The sequence below is a fragment of the Diceros bicornis genome, chromosome 37 (genome assembly GCF_020826845.1).
Source record: "Diceros bicornis minor isolate mBicDic1 chromosome 37, mDicBic1.mat.cur, whole genome shotgun sequence".
In the NCBI taxonomy this organism is placed as follows: domain Eukaryota; kingdom Metazoa; phylum Chordata; class Mammalia; order Perissodactyla; family Rhinocerotidae; genus Diceros; species Diceros bicornis.
The window spans coordinates 18,521,744-18,547,554 of NC_080776.1; the positions used below are offsets into that span (position 1 = coordinate 18,521,744).

General features: G+C 37.2%; 1 protein-coding gene across 16 annotated transcripts in view; it reads right to left on the reverse strand.

Moving 5' to 3' along the window:
• The window catches only part of TRIP12 (thyroid hormone receptor interactor 12), a 151,187-nt gene that overhangs the window by 7,356 nt on the left and 118,020 nt on the right, over positions 1–25,811 (reverse strand). For 11 of the 16 annotated variants that reach the window (XM_058533147.1, XM_058533157.1, XM_058533156.1 and 8 more), the window contains 17 exons: positions 25,088–25,295; positions 22,618–22,718; positions 22,216–22,390; positions 20,951–21,092; positions 19,592–19,783; positions 18,158–18,309; positions 16,660–16,832; positions 16,219–16,292; positions 15,939–16,138; positions 15,212–15,339; positions 13,458–13,609; positions 12,582–12,724; positions 11,335–11,491; positions 9,913–10,011; positions 2,835–2,949; positions 2,384–2,538; positions 1,214–1,378 (listed from right to left, as the gene is read on the reverse strand). In XM_058533147.1, the coding sequence (XP_058389130.1) occupies positions 1,214–1,378; positions 2,384–2,538; positions 2,835–2,949; positions 9,913–10,011; positions 11,335–11,491; positions 12,582–12,724; positions 13,458–13,609; positions 15,212–15,339; positions 15,939–16,138; positions 16,219–16,292; positions 16,660–16,832; positions 18,158–18,309; positions 19,592–19,783; positions 20,951–21,092; positions 22,216–22,390; positions 22,618–22,718; positions 25,088–25,295 (2,531 nt within the window). The remainder of the gene's footprint in view (positions 1–1,213; positions 1,379–2,383; positions 2,539–2,834; positions 2,950–9,912; positions 10,012–11,334; positions 11,492–12,581; positions 12,725–13,457; positions 13,610–15,211; positions 15,340–15,938; positions 16,139–16,218; positions 16,293–16,659; positions 16,833–18,157; positions 18,310–19,591; positions 19,784–20,950; positions 21,093–22,215; positions 22,391–22,617; positions 22,719–25,087; positions 25,296–25,811) is intronic. The other 5 variants (XM_058533161.1, XM_058533158.1, XM_058533155.1 and 2 more) reach the window with 1 other exon arrangement.

Here is a 25,811-nt window from a genome sequence, read left to right on the forward strand (position 1 = left end):
TCCCAAAAAATCACCAATTAGTAATTACCAATATGGGAGATAAAATGAATTCCCTTACAAATCATCTTCACAAATAAAAAGGCATTCTAAAACCCATCTACTGTATAAGCTCCTCTCCATCTTATCAAGAGAGATGCTACTTTCTCTCACTATAGAATCTCCTTAATTCTCTATTCTTACTTTACACAATTTAAAAATGGGAGTTGATTTAATATTTGTCCAGTTACTTGTCCAAACATAAGCTACTTGAATCTGTGCCACTTTAATACAACTGTCTTCTTCTAATGTCAGATACAGAACCACTATTAATCTCATAATGAGTCAAGTGATTTTCTAATCTATTACTAATATATTAAAGATATACATTAATAACTAAAGCTCAAGACTACCTACGAGAGCTAACGGAGAAACCTCAACATGTGTTACCAAGAAACAGTGGACACTTAGCATGACCTTTAAAAATATCTTCCTGAGACCTCTCTAGAAAACAAGTGGACTGTTCCTAAACTAAGCTACCTTTCTGGAAAAATTAATCTGTCATGAGAATAGTTTTACTGATTCAAACGCTTACTAAAAAGCATTCATTATGATGTAGCATCTGCCCAGATACACACCATCCATCTAAAATTTATTATAATAAACAAGAGCCTTAGGGTTTCAGTTAGGAGTGTATTTTATTTGTTAATCAAGCTCTTTATTCATCACATTTTTTTTTGTTTTTTGTTGTTTTTGTGAGGAAGATCAGCCCTGAGCTAACATCCACGCCAATCCTCTTCTTTTTCGCTGAGGAAGACCGGCCCTGAGCTAACATCTATTGCCAATCCTCTTCCTTTTTTTCCCCTTTTTCTCCCCAAAGCCCCAGTAGATAGTTGTATGTCATAGTTGCACATCGTTCTAGTTGCTGTGAGATGCGGCCTCAGCATGGCCAGAGAAGTGGTGCGTCGGTGCGTACCCGGGATCCGAACCCAGGTCGCCAGTAGCAGAGTACACACACTTAACCGCTAAGCCACGGGGCCGGCCCCCATCACCTTTTGTTATTACAGGTCATCTTACTCACTGTAAAATCACATTTCAGTTATTATAATAAAAAAATTAAACTTGTCTAAAATAAAACATTAATTACTAGGTCAAATACAAACCATTTAACAAAGACTTCATCTTTCTATAATAAGAAACAGATTCACTTGACCGTTTCCTCATCTTCTAAGCCTACCTGGGATTTATCTTGTTCAAGTCTCTTCTTCTGTCTGACAATGTCTTCTAGGTGATACACTGATCTGGCTACAACTGGGTCAATGTCAAACAAATCATGTGATGTCAGTGAAGTTTCCTGCCGTAGCATCCACTTATAAAAGGGTAAGCCAAGGGGAAGGTCCACCTGAAAGAGAATACGCAAAATATCTTAACAGTCACATTAAGCTTCTAGAACTGCCTCAATTCTATAACTGACACTTCAAGAGGTCATTTAAAAAGGTCAAGTAATCCCCAGGAAAAAAACATATTTAGCAACTGTTTCATTACATGAAACTGTCCCCATTCAAATTACATTTGGGGCCCTGATATTGTAAAAAATTTAGAACATTGAAGAATCCTATTTAAACACTGAACCTAAAAAGGAATTTTTCAATGATGGACATATATTCTCCATAAGGGCCTCAACACCAAGAGATGTTTAGAGGAATCTTACTCTATTTTGGGCCAAATAAACTTAATTCCAGTGTAGTCTGTATTACTGCATATTCAGAAGCAAGAGAGGTTAAAAGGAAGAACCAATTAAAGTCAAAAAATGGAACTTCTGAAACAACTGATCAACACCCATTCTTTAGTTACAGTCAAATTGTAAGCTGGTGAATTTGACATCAGACGAAAATTTCTTACACATACTGATACTGACAAAGTATCTAAGAAAATATGAGAAGAGAAAATGAAGAAAAGTCCAGAAATATTCAAACCTCTGTAAATACTGATTTTTTTTGCTTATCTTTACTCCAGCATTCTAATGGCAATTTACTGTAGTTTAACTACATGCTCATGCTCTTTCCTACTGAATTAAAAATCTAATGTCAAACACTTAAAAAATATATAATTAAAACCACCCTTAATGTTGCCTGAATCTCTGAACCCTGGCTACGAAAAGAATGATCCACAGACCAGCACTTGGGTGTCACCTGGGAGCTGGCATGAAAAAGCAGAATCTTGGGCCTCACCCTTGACGTAGTGAATCAGAATTGGCTTTTTAAACGAAATCCCCAAGTAATTCACATGCACACTAAAGTTTGTGAAGCACTGTTTTAAAATACAGCATTAAGTAAAGGGCATTAAAGTACTTTCATGGAACATAGGTACAAAAAAATTGTAGAAAAGCAAATAATCCTAAACTTACCAGTCTGAAATCCATGATAGCCTTGGCCATTAATTTTCCTAAGAAGCGAAACTTCATCTTAACCTTTGCGATATGAGCTGGCTTAGCTGTCCTACCGAAGGGAAGCGCAAACAGGCCCTGGAGGTTTTGAATATACTTGGTCCCTTCTTGGCTTCCTGTAAAATGAGCACATCACCAAACTTTAGATGCTATTTCCCAAAAGAAGACAAAACCTGGTAATTAAGACATTTAAGAAATTCAGTATTCTCAAAATCAGATAGCAGATCACTGAATGAAGTCTTCTAGAGCTGAGAGGGCCTCCCTTATTTGATAAATGAGAAAACAAAGGCTAAAAGAAATTAAGGTCAGAGAGCACGGTCCTCTACTAGAAGTTAAATATATTTAATGAACTCTAAGGACCCTTTACCTGATCTGAATAACATAAATTGACTAATCCACAGATTAATATTACCTTTTGGATTGCTAAGAGTTACTTCTTCACCTCTCCAGAGACCCAAGTCAGCTCTCTGTAGTTCCTGAGATACAAGTGCATAAAACTCCAGTGTAGGCCCAAGACCTGTACCAACCTGCAGAAGAACAAGAGTAGAACAATTACAAATTTTAGAATTTGTCCTTTTTTTTTAAACCACCAAACTCTTGGCAATGTGGGTACTAATAGCGACTATTTATCAGGATGTATTAGAGATTATTTCCCAAATTGACCTGATTGTACTCCTTCAGTCTTGGTCACCTGGAACAAGAACTAGCAACCCTTTATTATTTCCTACTCCGTGCGGCCCCAACATTTTAATTGTATGGCCCAAGCTTGTATACTGACAGAAGTAATGCTGTAGCTATCTATCTTATCCTCAGGGAATAAGATGGCATTGTCTGCATCTGGATCTCTTTCTTGTTCTCTGTTACACGGAAACCAGCTCAAATGTCACCTCCTCAGGAGCAGCATCCTTGTCAGCCTAAACAGTTCCTTTGCTCCTTTTTTAGGACTTACGTTTCAGCTACTTAAGTACTTATCACATTACACTGCCAGGATTTCAATCGCATGCTAACATGGCTCACTTGAGGGTAACTTTAATTCACCTTTGTATCCTCTATAGTGCCTGGCACATGCCAGCCATTTAAAAGAGGTTTGTTGAATAAAACTCAAATAAGGGAGGGTCTGAGTCCGTGTCAGCGCCCACAGGGCTAACTTAGCCTCAGAGAGTCCTTCAGTGCTTCTCAAGCCGCGTGGTGCACTGGAATCCTGACAGCTTTATCCATAAGCACATGTGGGGGTGGGTATGTCGTGAAGATTCTGATTTCATAGGTCTGGTTTACAGCCTGGGCACTAGTATTTTTAAACACGCTCCAAAGGTACAGCCTTGAATGAAAACCGTTCCTCCATGAGACACATGATCCTGGGGCAGTGTTCACAGCCTCGTTATTCCTTCATGTTCTATCAAGGTTCTACCTGCTCAGGCCATAAATTAGATACGCAGCTAATGGCAAGTTAATACCAAAATTTATAGGCTAAATCTAACCACAGTCCTGTCAAGAAGGTTAAGTTTCACTTACACATTATTTGCAAATAATGGGCATTACTTTGTTATCACAGTTACTTTTAAAAAGTATCCACACTAGCTTAAAAGATTAGTTGTGGTCCACAAAACGTTTAACTCTAACTTTCCAAGCAGCAATCTGCCTAGACCTGGTGGCGCTTTCCTGATCCACTCCACCCCTTTGTTGCTATTCCATAGCAGTAAATGGCATCCACATTCACCCCATGCTCCAACCAAAATCCTGGAAGCTTCCGGGACTCTTCTCTGTCTTACTCCCCACATTCCAACCCACCATTAAACACTGTTCGCCCCACCTTCCAAATATATTCTCAACTGGTTGCCACCATCACCTCTTATCTGGTCTATTGCTAAACCTCCTAAATGGTCTCTGCACCAGCATTCTCAGCATCTCATACTCTAGTGTCACAGTGCTAAGAGTGATCCTTATAAAGCCTAAGTTCACGTCATTCCGCTGCACCCTCCAAGGGCTTCCCATCCTACTCAAAGCAAAAGCTCAAGTTCTTAGCACAGCTTGCATGTCCCACATGACCCCTCCCACCCCTTGACTCCTACTTCCAACCACAGTCATCCTGCAACAGGCCAGGAATCTGACAGGCCAGGAATGCTGTCTCAGGGCTTTTGCTTCTCTGTTCTTTTGCTAGAGATACTCTTCCCCCAGATAGCAATGACTCACCTCTGTTGAAATGTTACCTTAGACTACCCTATTCCCTCTCTGTTATACTCCATCTTCTTATTTTGCTTTATTTTTCTTCATGACAGTGCCTAACACACATATGTGCTTGAGTATGTGTGTATTGGCCTCCCCAAACTAAAGGAAAAGCTCCATGATGGTAGAGACTTTGTATATTTTGTTCTCCACTGAATCCGGGGCATTGGAGGAGAGAGAGGAGGGGAAAGAAGAGGGAAGCAAGGAAGAAAAGAAAAAACTGCAGTAACATCTGGTATCCACCAGATGGTGCTTTAAAGCCAGTTAATTCTTTCTTCCTTTAGCATAATTACATATCTAGAAATCACAGATCAAATCAGTGTATTTCCTTCATCCAAATATTGTTATTTCTAAAGTTAAAATAGACTTGACTTAAAATATTTAATGACCTGGGTCTCACTGTAAACACTTTCATCACAGTGAGTCTCTATGAGGGTGGAAGGACCAGGTCACATCTGCTCTGGCAATTCACCCCTACCCTGGGCTGGCCAGTAGCCCTGCAGATCAACCTGATCTTTTCAGGAATCTTTGTTCTACTCAGCCACTCCACTAAAAAGGTAGGTACTTTGATTTTTTGCTTCATTTGTTTTTAAAGGAAGGAAAAGCATAAAGCTCTAGAAAAACAAAAACACATAAAAACAAGTTTGACAACCTGTCTTATTTAAAACTTTGAAAGTCTTTTTCTTTCAAAAGCTAATACTTATATACTAGCACTTATGTGACAGCCAATGTTCTAAGTGTTTTACACATTTTAGTGCATTTAATCACTCTAACAACACAATGATGCAGGTACATTTATTATGCCCCTTGTTGAAATACCACTGAGGAGTTTACACAACTAGTAAGTGGTGGCACCAGGCTCCACAATCCAAGCTCCTAACCTTTCACCATTCCAGAGATTGCGTCATTTGTAGCCCCACCCCTGGGGCGTGGTGACTTTCTGAGCCCAGAGACTGATTTAGTTCTTTCCTGGCTTAGCAATCATCTCTATTCAAGAAGGAGCCCATTTTGATCTGACATTTTAGATTAGGATTCTTCTAAAGGTAGTAAAAAAGCCTTCCTAATGGACACCAGCTGACTTGTATGGTTGAATTTGATTTATAACCTGAGGCTCTATGTATATATAAAGCCAGCACTCCTCCCATCCCCTCATCTCCAATGAAGTCAGCTCCTGGAATCTCTTCCAGAGTCAATAGGTAAGACTCATCAATGAAGATCATAAAATTGTGATTTCTGTATCAGCACTTCAACCTTGATCCTTAGAACAGTGTGATGCTATTCTGAACTTGTCCAGGTTTCACGTAAGATGCAATTTGAACAGAGCCATGAAGGTGAGAGAGAAGACAAATAGCAAGAGAAAAATATGTTGGAGTAAAAAAGTAGAAAGCATGTTTAAATAAACTAAGCAGATCAAATCGACCAAGACCAAGCCAAGTAAAGGTCTTGTAGTTTTAGGAATAAGAAATCCAGACATGTAAACATATAAGAACTACATCCTCTGAGAAACAGACATGATCGGGGTGGATTCAAAAGAAGATCCAAATTTCTTATCCCAAGCAGTCAAGGCCTCCATTTCATCTCCCCTGCCTCCCATCACTTCCGGAGCAGTTGCTCACTCCCTTTTGCCACTAACCACCAAGCGAGATCCTTCGCTCAAGCCACATCCTTTGGTCCTTTAAACTCTGCCCCTCTCTTCTATTAAGGTCTAATTCAATGGCTTACCTCTCCTTCCAGGCTTCCCCACACACCCAGGACAGCGCTCCTTATCAAAAAGCCTCATTTACTTGGAACCTATACCACTTATTTGCCACACCTGTTTGTACCTTTGTCCTGTATCTTCCCAACTACAACGTAATCCTTTGAATGCAAGAACTCTGCCGTAACCTGGTTCTCTAGCACATCACATACTTCCCAACTACTTAAAATTTTAATTTTGATGACTGAATACTCTTTTTTTTTTTTTTTTTTGGCTATGAGGAAGATCAGCCCTGAGCTAACATCCATGCCAATCCTCCTCTTGTTTTGCTGAGGAAGACTGACCCTGAGCTAACATCCATGCCGACCTTTATCCACTTTATGTGGGACGCCGCCACAGCATGGCCTGACAAGGGGTACGTCAGCGCATGCCAGGGATACAAACTCTGGCCGCCAGCAGCGGAGCACGCGCACTTAACCACTATGCCATGGGGCCGGCCCCTACTGAATACTCTTAAGTTAACATTTCAAAAGTCTTAATGAGAAGGATAAAATGCTTAGGAAAATGAATAAAAAAAAAAAATCCAAGCCATGATTAAAATTACTTAGATAACTACAGATATACTGTAGCTTACGCTGCTTCATCTATAGGTACTTACCACGAGCCAGGCACTCTTCTAACTCTTCACCATATGAACTCAGTCACAACTGCGAGGTTGTACTATAACCCACATTTTATAGGGATGAAAGGTGAAGAGCAGAGTCGTTGGCTATTACAAATACATAATCACTATAATGGAAGGTTTGGAATTCTGTGTCCACAAGCGTTTCCTAAGTCTAAAAACTCAAGTTTTATCTTAAAAAAATCAGAGGAAAGAGAGAGGAAAGTATCCCCAAAAGACTCAATACTTCAGTTAAACTATATAAAAAGTCATTATTTGAATCTTTTGGTGTACTTCCTGGCTTTTTAAGAGCATTTCAAACGAAATAAAAGACAAAGATTAGAAAGAAGTAAAACTGTCTTTTTTCACAGACCACGATTATCTACAACATGAGTCAGCAAACTACAGCCTGTTTTTGTACAGTCTGCAAGCTAAGAATGGTTTTTACAATATTAAACGGTTGAAAAAATCTTGACTACTTCACAATGTGTGAAAATTACATGAACTTCAAATCTCAGCGACCATAAAGTTTTATTGGAACACAGCCATGCTCATTCACGTCTGTATTGTCTACGGCCACTTTCAAGCTACAAAGACAAAACTGAATAGTTGTGATAAAGACTGTATGGCCCACAAAGCCTGAAATATTTACTATCTGGCCCTTTACAGAAAAGTTTCCCAAGCCCTGGATCCACAATAATCCTAAATGACTTTTAAAAAGTTATTAGAACCAATAATTAAGTTTATCAAGGTCACAGAAAACAAGGTCAATATACAAAAGTCAACTGTATTTCTATAAACTAACAGCAACTGGAAACTGAAATGAAAGAATTATTTTCAACATCATCAAAAAACATGAAATATTTCAGGAGAAATTTAACAAAATATATGTATGAAAGACCCCTAGACTTAAGTTATGAAGCATACTGAGAGAAATTAAAGAAGACCTAAATAAGTGAAAGACTACACTGTGTTCATGGATTGGAAGACTCCATACTGTGAATGTCAATTCTCTCTCAAACTGCTCAAGATGCAACCTCAATCAATCCCAATCAATATCCTGTGAGACATTTTGTAGACACTGACAAGCCGATTCTAAAATTTACATGGAAATAAAAGGGATTGAGAACAACCAAAATAACTTTGAAAAATAAAAACAAAGTTGGAGGATTCACACTACCTGATTTCAAGATTTCATTTAACTATAAAACTACAGTAATCAAAAGTGTGTAGAGTAATAAAAAAGAATAGAAAATCCAGAAACAGATCCAAACATTCATATCACCTGATTTTCAACAAAGGCGCCAAGGCAATTCAATAGGGGAAAGTATAGTCTTTTCAAACAAATGGTGCTGGAAAAATTGAATAGCCTATGTTCAGAAAAAAAGAACTTTTAACCTTTATACTTTATACTATATATAAAAATTAACTCAAAACGCATCAGAGGTCTAAATATAAGAGCTAAAACTATAAAACTCCTAAAAAACACACAGAAAAAAAATCTTTGAGACCATGGGTTAGGGGAAAATTTCTTAGGATACAAAAAACACAAAACAGAAAAGAAAAAATAGATAAACTGGATTTCGTCAAAATTAAAAACTTCTGCTCTTTCGAAGACATTTCATAAAGAAGTGAAAAGTTAAAATCATAGACTGGAAGAAAATACTTGCAAAACACTTATCTCATAAAGAAACTGTATCCAGAACATATAAAGAACTCTTAACAACTCAATGATAAAAGAAAAACCAATGAAGAAGTGGGCAGAATTCTTGGACACTTCTCCAAAGAAGACAGATGTATAAATGAATGGCCAATGAGGAATACAAAGATAATCAATGTCATTAATCATCAGAGAAATACAATTTAAACCACAATAAGATACCACTATAAACCCACCAGAAGAACTATTAAAGACTGGCAACACCAAGACTGGTGAGCACGTGATGCAACTGAAACTCACATACTACATTATTGGTGGGAGTGAAAAATGGGACAGCTACTTTGGAAAACAGTTTGGTGTGTGGTGTTTCCTATGAAGTTAAAATATCTTACCGAAAGACTTAGCAATTCAACCCTGAAGTAGTCATCCAAGAGAAATAAAATCATACGTCTATACAAAGACTTGTAAACAAATGTTCATAGCAGCATTATTCATAAGAGTCAAACACTGAAAACAACTCAAATGTGCATCATCTGGTGATCAGATAAACATACTATGGTTTATCATCTAATCGACGATCACTTATCACACAGCAATAAAAGGAGACAAACTGATACATGCAACAACACAGATGACTCTCAAAAGCATTAGACTAAGTGAAAGAAGAGTAACACACATGGCTACACACTGTATGATTCCATTATTATAATATGTAAAGAAGACAAAACTATAGGGACAGAAAACAGATCAATGGTTGCCAGGGACTGGGGGTGGACTGACTCTGCAGAATTTTTGTGGTGATGGGATTTTTTTTTTAATCTTGATGTGGTAGTGGTTAAAGACTGTATACACTGGTCAACTCTCAGAATTGTGAATCTTAAAAGTGCGCATTTATTATAAATAAGCTGTATCTCAGTAAACCTGATTTTTAAAAAAGCAGTTCAAACATTTTGAAAGTTAGGTTTCAAAAGTTAAAGTTTGAAAGTTTAAAACATCCTTTTACTTACTTAACCTAAAAATTACACAAACATTTGCTCTTATGCCAGGAAAAAAACCTCTTTTATTATACAATTTGACCTTGAAAAATGGAGACCTTAGAACAAATTATTCAAGAGAAAACAGAGCAAATCTCAAGTGTTTAGATAAATTTCCCAATTGTCTTTTAGAATTCCACAGAACCAAGAAACTCTAATGACATCTCATCAGGAGCACAAGCCAAGCTAGAAACTGTCACAGACTCAGGAGCTCACCTCATTTTCATACTGGATTTCTAACATGGCCCGTGAGCTGCCGAGATCCTGCATCACAGACTCCGCTTGTTTCAGCAGCTCCTCTCTGTTCACAGTACGCTGCAAAAGACAGTACAAACGTGAGGAAACTAAGCTCAATCACACTTTAATAAACAGGTGGCATTTCTCGAAGTTTAAAAAAAAAAAAATCCTTTCAACTGCTAATTATTTCTTTAAAAAAGCACACTTCAGAAAAGGGTAAGAAATAGTTGCATTGCTACAAACATCAACAGTACCCTGGTATTCACGAAGAAAAGCCAGGTGTTAAGTGTAATTACTATCTTGAGCCCATGGCAAGTTCAGAAATTTCAAGCTGGAGAAGAAAGAATCTCTGTAACCTTGCCAAACATCAATGCAATCAGGGCTGCGGCTTTGTGAAATCTCCCTGGGTACATTTATAGATGATGGAGAAAGAGGGATGGAGGTGACAGGTGAGCTGGAAACCTACTGGCTCTGACCGGCAGAGATCCTGCAAACATCTACCAATGAGATTCATGGGGACAAGAATGGTAGATTTCCAAATTCTACCAACACCATTGCTCATGAAACCCTAATGATACCAAAAAGATAGGAATAGCAAGGTTTCTTTTTTTAAGTACAATGTTGTTTGTTTTGTTTTGCTTCTCATTCCTTCCACTCCCCCTTTTTTATGTCATTACTACTAAGGGCTCTTATGAGACTTGTGGAGATAAAGGTTTTAGGAAGACAGACTTGAATAAGAATCCTCAGCAAGAAAGAGACAGATGAACAGAGAAGTCGTAAGTAAAAGGCAGTGCTGTCTCAGAAGTACAGGACTGGGTCTCAGATAGAAACGGCTCAGGGTGTTGCGGTTTAGAGCTACGAACGTAGAGCCAAGATTAGAGGCACAGGAGATGAAGTCAGCAATACACAGGCTGACTGGTCTTGAGACATGAAATACTTCAAGGATTCTGTCTCCGTCTCTTCTAATTGGAGTGATTTGCTAAGGGAATGAAGTGGATCTGATTAATTCTGTCTATTGCGTAAGGGATCAATTATAAAAGGGAGGCTATAGTTTGAGCTCCTGATTTAGAAAGAAAAGGAAGAAAGCTTCAGTAAGAGAAGACAAGATTCTTCTTAGCACAAGAGTTACGGCAACTAAAAGAGAAAAAAGACTTGTAGAAATTATTTCTGAAACCGAGAAAAAAGGACTAGAGGAGGAAGGATCACAGATAGCCCAACTCCAAGAGACTGACAGGAAGATCTGGCTAACAGATGACAAAAAAAGAGAAGCAAAGAGACGACTGTGACTAAGATAGGCCTCTAAACCAATACGCATCACTAGATGCACCACATCTCTAGTTTTACCATTATTTTGAAAAGCTCGGTTTGATTTATCTTTAAATATTTTGGGGAGAAACTTACTTTTTTTCTATCCAATCTAGGTGCAACTCTGCTATCTTGAGAATCAGACTGGTTGATTTCTGGGTTGGTATCAAGTAATCTTTGCATTGCTCGGTCCCGATCAAATGCAGTTACATAAAAAAGCATTTGCCGGGTATCAAAAGGGAAGAAAAATGGGCTGTAAAAAGATGCGATATAAATTTATTATCTGAATTAGAGTCAGAAACCACAAAAAAAACCCTATATTAGAAACAACTTTTGATATGATACAGAATAATTATAAACATAACCAATAAAAATGGTCTCGGCAAACTAATTTTGAAGAATTTTCATAATTCTTGTATGAAATTTCCAAGTGATCAAGTAATAATGCATTAAATAGCCTTTCACTGTGAAATGTGAAATTCAACCATTAAAACCCTACACTTGAAATCAAGTCTATCCAAGATCATCTTTAATCCACCCAAAGACCTTTAGGAAGCATAACACAACTAGTGAAGGCTAAATTTTAAAATACGATCACCACTTCACAAGACTGCCAACCCACCCCATTGCACATATACACAAGTAATGGCTTTATTAATTCACTATTTTCCGCTTAGCTTTGATATTTCTAAGTCACTCAAAACTGCCAAAAGGCAGCTGCTGATTTTCAAAGAACAAACCCTGCAGTAACTAACACAGGTCCTACTGTCTCTTGATGTATGATTTTGATAGTTCTTGACACAGAGCTGCCAAGAGCACATCCTGTGATAATCCAAGTGTTCAATATCTGTTCTGTTCAATACACACAGCTACGTGAGGATGTGGCCAGTGTGACTTAAAAATTCAATTTCTAATTTTATTTAATTTTAATTAATCTAAATGTAAATAGCCACATGTGGCTAGTGGCTACTGAATTGATCAGTGTAGTTCAATAGTCTCTGAGATGTAGGTCTGGACCCAAACAGGCTCAGAGCATCAACCAACTTGCCCTTTGGAGTCAATTACCTGATGGCAGAGGATTTGAATCTCCTCAGTCAAATATCCTTGTGTATTTTCCTATTTCATATACAGACACACACTATCAAGTAGATCTAGTACTGGCAGCTTGCCTAGTCTGTCAGAATGCTAAAGCTACACTATTAAGCAAGCTGTGATCAAATATGACAATGTTATAAAACACATTTAAATAGGTTCACTAAAGAGTATGTTTTTATAACAAAATATATCAAGACCAACACAATGATAACGCTCCCAAGGCCATCATTAAGAAGTGATTGTCTTACCAGGTTTTTCCTAGTTCAGTAAGCCATGTTGGGATGTTTCCTGTCATGATTACTAAAGGATCTTGAAGCTGCCTATTTGCTTTTGCTGTCAACTTACTGTTAATAAATTCACTAGTTGGAATAATCTCCTTGCACACTGCATTCTGTAAAATGTTAAAAAAAAAAAAAAGTCTACATGTAGTAAAACATTAGGATGATATTCACTATCTCTTCCTTTAGCCCCAAATATGTACGCAGAGTGCCTAAATTTCACCTGTTGGTTTCCAACACACAATATACAGCTCCTCATTAGTACTTCCCAACCCAAACGACAATTTCCACAATGCAAGCTGAAACAACTCAACACCCACACGCCACTGGTACTGGCTCAGTCACTGATGGGGCACCTAATGTTTCATGAAAGGCCAACTCCTTCATTCTTCCCTACATTATATAAATATCAAAGACAACTTTCATCCCATTTTTTTACTTAATATACACCTTAACTTAGATAAATGAAATTTTGGTTCAATGAACCTAAAGAACTTTAACTACATTAAATTCATGTTCAATTTTCATATTGTAGTTTAATTTAATAAATAAATTTATCAGCTAAAGAATATTTTACAAGTCTGCCAAGAGAACTAATCCAAGAACACAGGCCAGGAGAAAAAAAGCACGCGGCGGGGGGTGAGGGGGGGTGCTGCACGCAGTGGCGATAGTTTTCACTGATAAGTACATTGTATTTCACTGGGCTAGGATCCCTGCATTTAGCTGAATCATTTTTTCTGTTTCTAGTACAACAGGAAATTCATCAGTCACCAGACAGAAACTATGAGGCAACATGTAATGAACAACACATCATGGAAAACTTCAGAAGTAGGCAACATTACTTACATCATACAAATAATACCAGTATCGACTGATGGCATGTAAAACTCTTAAAAGAAGAATCACATCTAATGACGGGTCTTCAAAAGTTATATTTTCAGGTGGTGTGGGGATGAGGTAAACTTCTAAAGGATTTGATACTGATGGGCACACTCCATCTAGAGGGCAAAAGATCAAAGTTAAGTGTTGACCAAAGTTAGAAAGGCTAAGCCAACAGAGCCAGTGTCATCTTATCATGCCTAAAAGAGTAACCACAAGTTGTTAAGATCTAATGCTTGGTATCTTATTAGTATTGATAGCTTGAACATTGTTTTTCCTTTTTATCCTACACATAAATCATCCAGGCTTATGAAAATTTCACTTTTGCTCACATACCCAAGTAAACATTATAGAGGAGAAAAACTGACTCATTTGCATTGCTCCTTTATACCACAAACAATAGCTAACAAATAAAATGGCCGGAGAGGAGTACAGACAAAACGTTTCCATTTAAGTTCACTGTTGTAGAAATTTCCTGAATGTTTTTAATATCCAGCTTAAAATGGCCATATAAGATAGACAAATACTCCCAAGTTGTAAAACAGATAAAAGAGATTTGGTTATTTAATCCAAGGCTTAGGACAGGATAGACTGTGATAGTTTCCAAGTAGGATCTGTAATTCCTTTGTTCTTAGATTTCACTAAGTAATAGCATTAAAAAAAAGCAAGGGATTAAAAGTGTTACCATTTACTTTTACGAAGCAAAGGAATTAAAATTCACAACACTATCACTGCATAAAAGAAAGGGCAATTTTTTTTTTTGTGAGGAAGATTAGCCCTGAGCTAACATCCTTTGCCAATCCTACTCTTTCTGCTGAGGAAGATTGGCCCTGGGCTAACATCTGCGCCCATCTTCCTCTACTTTATATGGGATGCCGCCACAGCATGGCTTGACAAGTAACTCATGGCATGTCGGTCCGTGCCCAGGATCCAAACCTGCGAACCCCGGGCCGCTGCAGCGGAGTGCGCAAACTTAACCACTACACCACCAGGCTGACCCAAGAAAGGGCAACTTTTAACACCAAAAACAGAAATGAAAATCTCAAAGACCCTTTTAAATAGAACAAACTCAGCTTTATGAAGAAAAATTGCTACAATGTCCTTATTTCTGGACCTGGGAAAATTTCATCAAATGACACCAACATTTGGAAATCCCTGATGGGGGTGGTGCCCATGGAATGTTAATGCAGCCTAACACGAAGGCACCATTGCCATTGTATAAAAAAAGAGGGGGAAGAAATGAGCAAAATTAGACTGACAGGAAATACTTTCAAAGGAAAAGAAGTCAACTGGGAGGTGCTACTACCTTCTGTAGTCATCATATAACTGGCAAAACTTTTTATTCCTTCTCTGTTAGATGCTACTATCATAATGAATGACCATAAAAATTAAGGGCAAAATTGCCAGTGACCAGTCTCTTCTCTAGTGAATGTTTTCTACTAATGAAATTTGTTTTAGCCTTCATGAAAACATGAATTCTTCATAGAAAGAAGAGTCCTTCCCAATTTTCTTTCTAAATTTAGTTTTGTAGATAATTTTTCATTTTCTAGACATTAAAGTCAAGGCTTCAATTAAAAGCAATCACACATTTGTAGTAATTTCATTTTTTTCTAAATTATATTCAAAGATTTTACTACTAGAATAAATCACTCCTTTAAAACCTCAAAGACAGGAAGACTACTGCCCATGGCACTCTGCCTTCCCCTCACACATCATCTTACCATGCCATAACTCATCATGCTTTTTTGCATTTCTAGGGGAAGTTTTTGTTGGAGCTGTTTGGGCTCTTCCTCTTTTACCACCAACACAATCTTTATTACTTTCTTCATCCTCTCTCACGGGTTTGTACCTAAAGTGATAGGAGAGTATGTAAACCAAAAGTAGATTTTAAAACTGTAAAAATTATTCCACAAGGCAGGGCAAAGTGCAAGCCACAGACATCGCAGAGTTACCAAAACAACTCTCTGAGGTCTATCCTCTCTCTCCCTACTTATGGATTCAGATAATGGCACTGCATCCTAGAAGAAGCCCCGTCCTAGGAGTGGCCACCTGAGAAACCGAGAATGGCTCCCTTTAAAAATGTAAATAGCAGACATTCACAAACAAAGCAGGAAGCTGTATCCAAATGCCTCTGGAGGCTCAAAGATGCCAAACTTCCTACTACCTAAAGGAACATGATCTTATGGAGACATTTTTGTCTTATTTAAAGACCTGAAATGAATCTAGAAAAGCAGATGTAAACTATGATTATTGCCCCCGAATACATGCTTTCTAGTAGACTTAATGAGGAAGCTAAATATACACTTGGATGTGTACACAATATAAAATATTTGAAGTGGCTTTTAATAATAAAATGTAGGATTTAGGGTCCCCTCTCCTTATGAATTCAAAACACACAAACAGTATCGAAGTTGATGAAAAACCAAACAAAATCATTTTCAGACTTGCCATATTGTATGCGTCTTCGTCCAAATACCAGCTCTTCCTAGAGGATTGCTCTCATCATCCGTGGATTCCCTTTCATCTTCAGCCTGTATACTGAACTGCCGTACTGCCTGATACACAGTCATGTTATACGGCAGCAAGTGTTCTCCAATGTAAAATTGTAGTCTGTGTCTTACATTTCCTGAATTTAAGAACTGAGCAGCCTGAATAAAGCAAAACAAAATCCATTTAGGCTATAGACCCTAACTTTATATATTACAACACGGTGGGAAGAGTATCTTACCAGAGACTCGTCAATTTCCTCATCAGAGCCATCATCATCGCTGTCTTCATCATCTTCTCTTACTCTTCCATACCCTAAAGACCCAAGAAGGATGTTAAATTTCTAGCAATTTTACACGACAAAAAAAATACTTGTATATACTGGTTAAACTGACATATTCTTAGACAAACGTGTATGTTATGCTCTCATCTGCAAAGCAGAAAGATCTAAGAAAACTGTCAAATGTCATTTCTACTACATTCCAACAAGATAAATTAACTCATCACCCAAGTAAGCAGTCAACCCTTACGAAGTTTAACCTATTTCTACATACCACGTATAAAATAAACGATGGGAATACAGGTTCCTGATGCTGGGCTTTAACAGAATTTATATATCCCTTAATATTAATTTCATCTCAAATGTACATATAAACACACAATATACATATATGGACAGTACCTCTAACTACCAGGTATCTCTCGATAGCTTGTACTAAAGCCAGGGGGTCAATCTTAACAGGTCCACCCTTCCACTGCTTCACATTCGCACAGTCTGGATGTCTTTGCAACTGGCATTTTAACTGATGTGTGTTGAAAAATTTTAAAGCCTGTGATCCTCTGTTGAGAGAAAAGCTCAAGATAATTTATGAAAAAAAGTTATTCTATTATTTTCAAAATCAACATCCATTATTTCATATAAAAGCAAGATAGTACAAACTCTGAATTTTCTTAAGGCATGAAATAAGTACCTACTTACTAGTTATGTAAACAGTAAAGCCAGCAATTCAAGTTATTTAGTAAAAGTTATTATAAAATAAGAAATAAAAGAGGTGTCTATGTATGCATATGAAAACATTAAATCAACATTTGATTTCTATCCCACCATGAATCCATGTGACCAGAAATACCTCACCATTGAGATTTAATTATTTCTCTGGAATAAAAATTCCTCAACCATTTGCACTTCTGCAATATTTTGCCACCCTACTAAATTCTACTTATTTAAAAACAAAAAAAACCTCTCTTTTTTGCTTTCAAAGATTTCAGCTACAAAATTACTTTAAAAACTTTTCAAATTTTCTTTGCTATATTCTTTTGAATGAAGCAGTTTAATAGCTACACCAGTCTAAACTTGGTAATGACATTTAATTGCTCATTTCTGAAAAAGGCTGGCAAGAGTAAGTAAGATACAGAAAAGCTTAAAATGTGGTCATCTAGAAGGTTCCATAAAGCACACAAACAGGGATATGGGAAAGAATATTGCATTATACTGATATATGCATATGTTAACATACATATTTTATACAAATTTGGATGAATATGAAAAACTTCATGGTTTTCTCAAGCATAATTGAAAATGTCCCCTTATTTCATAAAATCCTCCAGGATAGTATGATAATCAAAATTGAATACCACACTGTACATTTAATTTCACAGCAGAAAAAACCCTAGTCCACACTGATCGCTTTTCTATTCATAATGCATATTGTTTTAATTCAGTCAAATTTTAAATGTTTTTAAAACACATCAGAGTGTGTATTTTAAAACCAATTTCTTATTTTCCAGGCTGCTAGTCCTAATAATCCAGCAAGCTTATAACATCCTGCACAACACAACAATGAACTTTTACAATGAACTCTCTCTTTCTGTAGTACTTCACGAGTCTTGTAAAACTACTGTTACAGAAAAAACAGAAACTTTTATTAAAACATTAAAACTTCAAAGTAAAACACAGTCACTGGGTTACATATTTTCAAAACATCATATGTAAGAAATGTGGTGTGATTTTAAAGATAAAAAGTATTTGGTTCACTTTTCAGAGTATTCAATTTCTTCAGTCATTATAAGCCTCATATTCTTCGAGCAGACCAAGACGTTACCAGACCTCTTGCCACTTTCTTGAACAAAACTAAGCAGCAAGTCCAACGGCAAGGGCACACCCAGGCAACGATCCTTACCTGCCTCCCGTCCCATTGCCACTGGGGAAGTCATGCACTTTGACTGGAAACTGTTCCATCTGGCTGAGGCAGTTGTTCATCTTGTGAACTAATGCCAATAAAGGTGCATTACCCACCGGTTCTACTCTTCCAATGGGCTCTTCTCCAGGAAGCTAAAGTTATAAATAAACCAATAGGTTCAGCAAGGCCTTTTGAAAATGGAACACTCTTCAACAAGAAAATTTAACAGGCAGTTTTACAAAAGAGAATCTTTCATTTATTCAATCTTTTTTGACGAATTTGTTGGAACAATGCCGTTATATAAATTATTTCGATAAAGACACCCTTTTTGTACAGGCCCACACTCCCTTATTCACAATTCCTAAGTCCAGAAGGCTTGAAAACACAACTCATTTGCTGGCAAAACCACACTGAGACAGGTACGAGGCTATCTGCAGTCTTTATCTATCTTGATTTAGTAGGAATATTCATAGGTTTTGCTGCAAAAATATTTAATGTGTATGCAGTGCTATTTAGAATCCACTGGGGATATCACATAATATATGGTATATGTACTGTATTGTAGAACTCTTGAAATTCGTCCAGCCCCAAAGAGTTTCAGAAGCGATTACAGACCTGTACATAATCTTAAGCAAGGTATAAAACTACACGCAATATTGCTATACACCTAATGAATCTAATAAATATCAACTCTGCTTTAAGTAGCTCCACAAATTAAAGTAATACAAGCAGTGCTCAAATGCCTGCACACACTAACACTACACGGTGAAGTGGCTGCACTAACACACGAGAGAGCTATCCTCAGCCCTACTACAGATGATCCAAAAGGGAACCTCCCTGGGGTGCCTTCTCTCAAGCAGTTGTAAACAAGTTGAATGGCGTTAAGTCAATACTGCCTGAGTTATTCTTTTGCTCTCACCCACTGAGGGTGAAAGTAGGGAAGCTACTCCGCTGTGTCTTCTGGTCTTGTACTCCACATTATCAGTGGTGATTAAGTACTCTTGAATGGAATTGTTACTACTGTGTTTTACATACAAAATGGAAATGTGTATGTCTACTCTATCTTATGTCTATAGCAACATTATGTCTACCGTAATTTCCTTAAAAAAAAACATACTGCCAACTGCAATATGTTTAAAAACAAATATTGAGGAAAAAAATACATTCACAAGTGAGAGACTACTATTATCAAAGAAAAAGACTCAAGATACATCAACTGTGCCATTGGCTTCATTAAATCACCGTTTCAATGTATTACAGTTTAACTGATAAATAAAAGACCAAGGAACCAACTGTGTATAAGCAAGCTAGAAACTTTACCTCAATATTCTCACCAACAACCTACTGGAAATTACTACTACTGGGATGAAAATAGATACTTCAGTGAACAATGATTCTTATAATAAGATACATAAGCATTATTAGATAACTTACTGGAGAAGAAAAAAATACATGAAGGAATCTCTTTAATCTGATCTCTCTGCTCACAGCATCCTTTTCACTTTTAGATGTCAAATAAAGCAACAGCTGCTTCACAAATCCACTATGTTGAATTTCAAATGATGAAACATCTGACTCTGAGACTATGCTACGGATTTCTACAAGGCACTCAGCTCCACCATCCACCTGAAAGAGTTGGGAACAGTATTTCCATATTGATTTAAACAGCCCTTACTAAGTGCACAATTCATATTTCCCCAAAAGGAACTGAATACACTCTCAACATATCTAAAAAAGAACGCAGGGGGGAGTGCTACATTCTTCTTTTTTTTAAATTGCCTTTTTTAAAAATTTTTATTTATTTATTTTTTTGTGAGGAAGACCAGCTCTGAGCTAACATCTGCCCATCCTCCTCTTTTTGCTGAGGAAGACTGGCCCTGTGCTAACATCCATGCCCATCTTCCTCCACTTTATATGGGACGTTGCCACAGCACGGCCTGACAAGAGTTGCGTCAGTGCGCGCCCGGGATCTGAACCGGCGAACCCCGAGCCGCCGCAGCGGAGCACGCGCACTTAACCACTCGCGCCACTGGGCCGGCCCCAAGGGGAGTGGTACATTCTTGATAGATCCTTGGAAAATATGATCTTACACACACGTGCATTCAAAAATGTTAAGATTTGCTGACGGAAAATCAGTGTCCGTACCAACATAAAAAAGAAGGATCTTCTCATTCAAACAATGGAGTTTTATTAAAAAAAAAAAAATAGACAAAGGATGAGAATACAAATTGAGGAATAAAGAGCTATAATACCAGAATAAAAAGATAAAATAACACAAGATGTGGCTTTAAATTAATACATTTAAAATCTGAATGAAATGGACAATTTCTTGAAAAACATGCACTAGTCAAATTGCTCAAAGTACATCAAAAACATAAAAAGACTAAGAATCAGATGAACTGTAAAAGGCTTATTAAACCTCTACCCTCTCCGACTACTATCAGACCTGATGGGGAGAGAGGTTAAGGAGGGTCCTAGCAACTCCAATACGTGTAATGAAAGAGGACTAGAGAAGAGGAGACGTGCTTGAGGGACATTTCTGAAGTCTCTTCATTTGCCAAGGAAAGAAAGTCAAACATGAGATTTCTAGCATGTTTAATGATAAAATGATGAAGCACGAAACTCAAGGGAGAAGTTAAAGAACGTCAGCGCTAAAGGTATATGTCTGGCTACAAAGTTGATCTAATAGCTAAATCCGTGGAAAGCTCGAGTCATCAAGCAAAGGGAAGAACAAGATGAAAGAGATGCTGGAAGAGACTGAGAAGGACCAGCCAGATGCACCGGACACGGTACCTGGAGGTTGAGTTGTTCAGTTGCAGCACAAAGTCTCTGAAGGACATTCAGTGCAGGGTTGCTTCCATCCATGTTCTCAGAACTGAAATAACGCTCTACAAATTTATGTGCCTGCTCCTTAATCCAACCTTTAATTTTTTCTCTGCAAGAAGTAAAAAGGAGATATTAAAGTCTCAGTGGATTTCAATTATAACCCCTGATCAAAGGCAAACAGCTGCTACATTTAAAACCCCCTTTGGCCTATGCTTATAGACTACTAAATTCAGATTTCACATTAACCAAATTAAGCTTCATTTTGAAAATGGGCTAAGATGTACCTAGAGAAATGCACAGGTACTTAAAATACATTTCAGGTCATTACATGAAGAGTAAAGAAAAAGTTGGAACTTCTTGAGACTCCACAACATAACAGTTGCCTAAGTGTTCACCTGAAAGCAATTTTACATGACTGTTTTCTAAGGTACAGACAGATCTTTACTTGTCCTTTACTTGTGTTCCCTGGAGAGCTGAAGTAAAGAACTACAGACCAGAAACATGCAACTGTTACGTGCACAAGAAGCTATGACAACTGAGAGCTGATTGTTTTAATTCCAAATACTGATGGTTTCAGAAATACATTTGCTTAACTATTTTATTAACTGAAATTCAGAAAAACAATAACCTACCAACCAAACCAGTTAACCAAACAAAAAGAGCCTGTTTGTTTTCCCAATGGTATTTGATTTTTAAAAATTTCTTATTTGCAGAGAAAGCAATCTTTGTTGGTATGCTACATCCAGAGCCAAAAAACAAAACAATTCTCAAGGATTTTAAAGAAATAATTTTTAAAAGCCATAAATTGGTATAAAAATAGTTTAGCTGACAGAGTTCTAAGTTTCTAAAAAAAAAGGGGCTCCACTCTAAGATTCTTAAGTTCCATTGTAAAGGGTAGAGGAAGGGTATCATAAAAGTGTGTGTGTGTGTCCAGAAAATATGTTAGCTTTCCCTTGTCTAGAACAAAACTGAGGAACAGGTTCCATGGGGAAAATAATTTGTTTGATTTTGAACATACACAACTCCCTACCAGAGGTATCAAAAGGAGTTTTAAAATGTAAGACTGGAACTTAAGACAAAGCCAGACACAGGGTTCAAGAAATGAGAATCTAGCCCATCCTTGAGCTGTGCCACTTCTGTGGCACAAGTTTCATCTCCATATAATCAATGTGCTGACTGAAATAGTTTGTCTACTGTGAGAATAGTAGTAATACAGAATCCCCCCACTTCACCTATTATTAGATATGGTGTCCTTTGAGGCAGCCCTGGCAAGACCACTAACTCCTGCAGTTCGTGCCGGTTCAATGTTGTTGCTGTTGGACTGGGCGCTTAACCTTCCCCACGTTTTTGGATTCAAGCTTGCCAGGAAAGAAGATTTAGGTGACTGCGTAGTGGTGGGGCTTTTAGCTATGAAAGAAAAGAGAATGACAAATCATTTTAGCATAACTGATGAAAACCAACTGAATTTTAAGATTCTCATTCTTAATAGATTAATTAGCTGAAAGAACTAAGAACACCGGGTATTAAGGAAACTCAGGTGTACTTCAAAGCCATCAGCAGTTTTAATGAAGTACATATCTTTAACTGCTACCATCTTTCCCTTTATCTCCCCACAGTTTCATCAAAGGAATTACCTTGATTGTCTACTTTGTCATCATCTCTTGGAGGTGAATACTTTGGCCTTCTTGGCCCTCGTTTTGGCAGTCGTTTTCTCTTTAGAACATCACTTAATCGACTATCACATGGGAAAATATGGGATAAGTTTAGCAATTATCAAGATTTATTATCATCACTCATTGAAAAGCAAGCTAAAAGGGCAGAAATGAGTTACTAAATATTGCCATAACAGGGCACTTTCCATTTAGTGATTATTTAATATCAACTCTGCGTCAGTCATGTTCTAGAGGTGTACAGACACAGAAAACGATTAGTTCAGAAAACAGCTAGCCATTTAACTATACTGAACTACTAAAAATGAAACCAAAGAAACAAAATATCTAGTTAATCCCGTGTTAAACTCTATTATAAAATGTAATACATACAGAAAAGTACATAAAACAAATATACAATGCAAAGAACCAATACTAAAAAGAACTGTGTAATCACAAAATAAAAAAAGAATATATTAAATCTGAGTACGATATTTCTTCCCTAACCAAAATGACAAGTAAAATACACATGGTTTCAAGTGTTAATATTATCAAAATACTACTCAAGGTAATTTCATGGTGTACAATGGCAGTAATATCCTAAATGAATGCATTTGAAAACACTTTGTTTTTTTTAAAACTCAAAAAACTCAAAAATATTTTTTAAAAACTCAAAATTACCTATAAACAAATCTAGCAAGCGATAGTGTGAATAACTATTTTGAATTAGAATATATGAAATAGAACATACATAGTCTTTGTGTATTATTTTCACTATTCATAACAACACCAGAAATAGTTTGAAATATCAATAGATTCTTAGAATAACAAAGCTACATAAGATGGAAAAGATGAAAGAATGTTCTAGGTTAGTTGGTCTATGACCCAAATAATATTTTCAAAATTGAAAAATTTTTAAAGTCTTCCAACATTTGATATGTCTATTGAAAACACTTAATAATGCGTTCAAATATGCTTGACAATCAGGCCAAGTGAACTTTCAAAGAATAAACTTAAATATAATTGAAGAATCCCCCCTTTACAAATTTATACGAACTTCTCATTTGAAACCATATTAGAAGGGAATGGAACCATTCAAAACTCTGAAAATATTTTAAGAAAAAGGTCCTTTCTTCTTTTAGAGTGAGCAACTGTTAGAACCTATAATCAAGCCTAATTCCCTAATTTAAAGTGGCTCAGAAACACAGCATTCATCTAAGCTGCATCACATTTCACCAAGCACCCATGACATCTCAGGCACCCTGCCTATGCTATATATATAGTAAAACCCTGCAATAACTTAACGTTACTGCAGCAGCTAGGGGGACGGAGTGGGGCTGGGGAGGAAGTAGAGAGGCAGGCAAGGCTGGGAGGGAAAATGGCAGACAGATTCAACTTGAGAACAGGGAAGGCAGAGGGTCCCGGTATTCTCCAGGCCCAATCTTCTTGGACTGGGTACATGACATGGGTACCACCTAAACTCAGTAGCTTCCTAAAATCACAGCCACTCTGTCATAAGTCCAAGTCTGTGCCCCAAGTCCCAGAACTGCCAAATTCATATTTAAGCTGGAGTGGACAACTGCCACCAGGTGGCACCAAAAGCAGCTGGGATCCTGAGCCGGCTAGCTTTGTAGGACAATGCTACCTTGCAGTTTACAAGATTAAATTTGTGGACCCCACTTATTGAGTATTATATGTTTTATCAAGATCTACTTTTCAGCTAACAAGGAGTATTATACTGAGTACACTCGGAATTTTAGAACTGAGTTTGGTTCATCATGTACCATTCACACAGCAATATTAAGTTTCTAACATCAAAGAAACAAAACCACTTTTAAAGTATGATTTGTTTCAACACAACAAAATAAAAACCAATACGAGGGTTTGGTAATGTTCTTAGTAGCAAAGTACAACAAAGGGATTAAAAACAAATAAAGAGGTGGAAGCAGAGAATTTTCTTTAATTAAGAGCAAAGTTCCCATTTGCCAATTAAAGATGAATGGGAAATCAGGTGTTTTTTCCTTTACATTCTAAAAATTCTAATTTTTAATATTTTCTACTATATCAATATCTGGATGTATCAAAACTGGTATGAATGCTGCAATACAGTAAATAATCGCAGGATTATGGAATCAGAGATGAGGGCTCAAATACTACACCTGTAAAGTAAGACACTGTGCAAGTCGTTTAACTTCTCTGAGCCTTAGTTCCCTGAATGTCAGTGGAAATACTATGTATCTCTTGTGGTTCCTAAACCTGGCTCAATATAGCAGGTTTCCAATAAAAGTTCAGTTTTCTTCCTATTCCCACTAAACATCTAACAAAATACAGATGGAAAATGATGAAGTGTACACTCTCTCTAATATTTTCCCATTTTATTCTCTGTGTGAGTCTCAGATGCCAGGGCAGAGTTAAAGGCAAAGAGAAGAAAAATCACAACAAAACTCCAACTTACCCTTGAGGGCTCAGATCTAAAGAATCATCCCTGCTGTGCTGCAAGCTGGGGGACCCCAAGTCAGCCGTGGCATTCGTGGCAGCCGTGGCTGTTCCACTGCTGACTGACGTTGTGGACCCCAAGGATCCTGACCCATTTGTACATGCCTTTGGTGGACTTGTCAACAAAGACTCTGATTCCGCTAAGTGTTTTACTTGATGCATTACACCTATATAGTAACAGAGATTAAAGAGTCAGTTTTAATCAGGACCTGCCTTCCACCATTACAAAATCCCAAAATGCTAGCACTGACTTACAGAGAATGAATAAAAAGTACCTGGCACATACGGAAAAAATTTAGGTGCCAGAGTTTTCAACTTGACTCCATTCAGAAAAGCAGTAGGCAAATTCAAAATTAAAGAAAGACATTCATATTGAATGTCTTCTAATACTCAAAACCCAATCGAAGGAAATTTAATAGGGTCACAAGTAAAGTTCTACTAGAAATTCGAAATATCCATTATAAAAACAATAATCAACTATAGAAACACAGTGCATCTGTGGCTTGATAGCCAGAAGGAGAGAAAAAGACATATAACCATTAGTCAACTTCAAATGCTACAGGAGACAAGATCACAGTAACACTGCTGCAAAGAAAAAGAACACCAGCTATGAAAGGGTGGTGATTTTCATATCCTTGGAGGTGTGTATGGAGAACTAAACTGGAACTTCTAAGGCTGGGGTT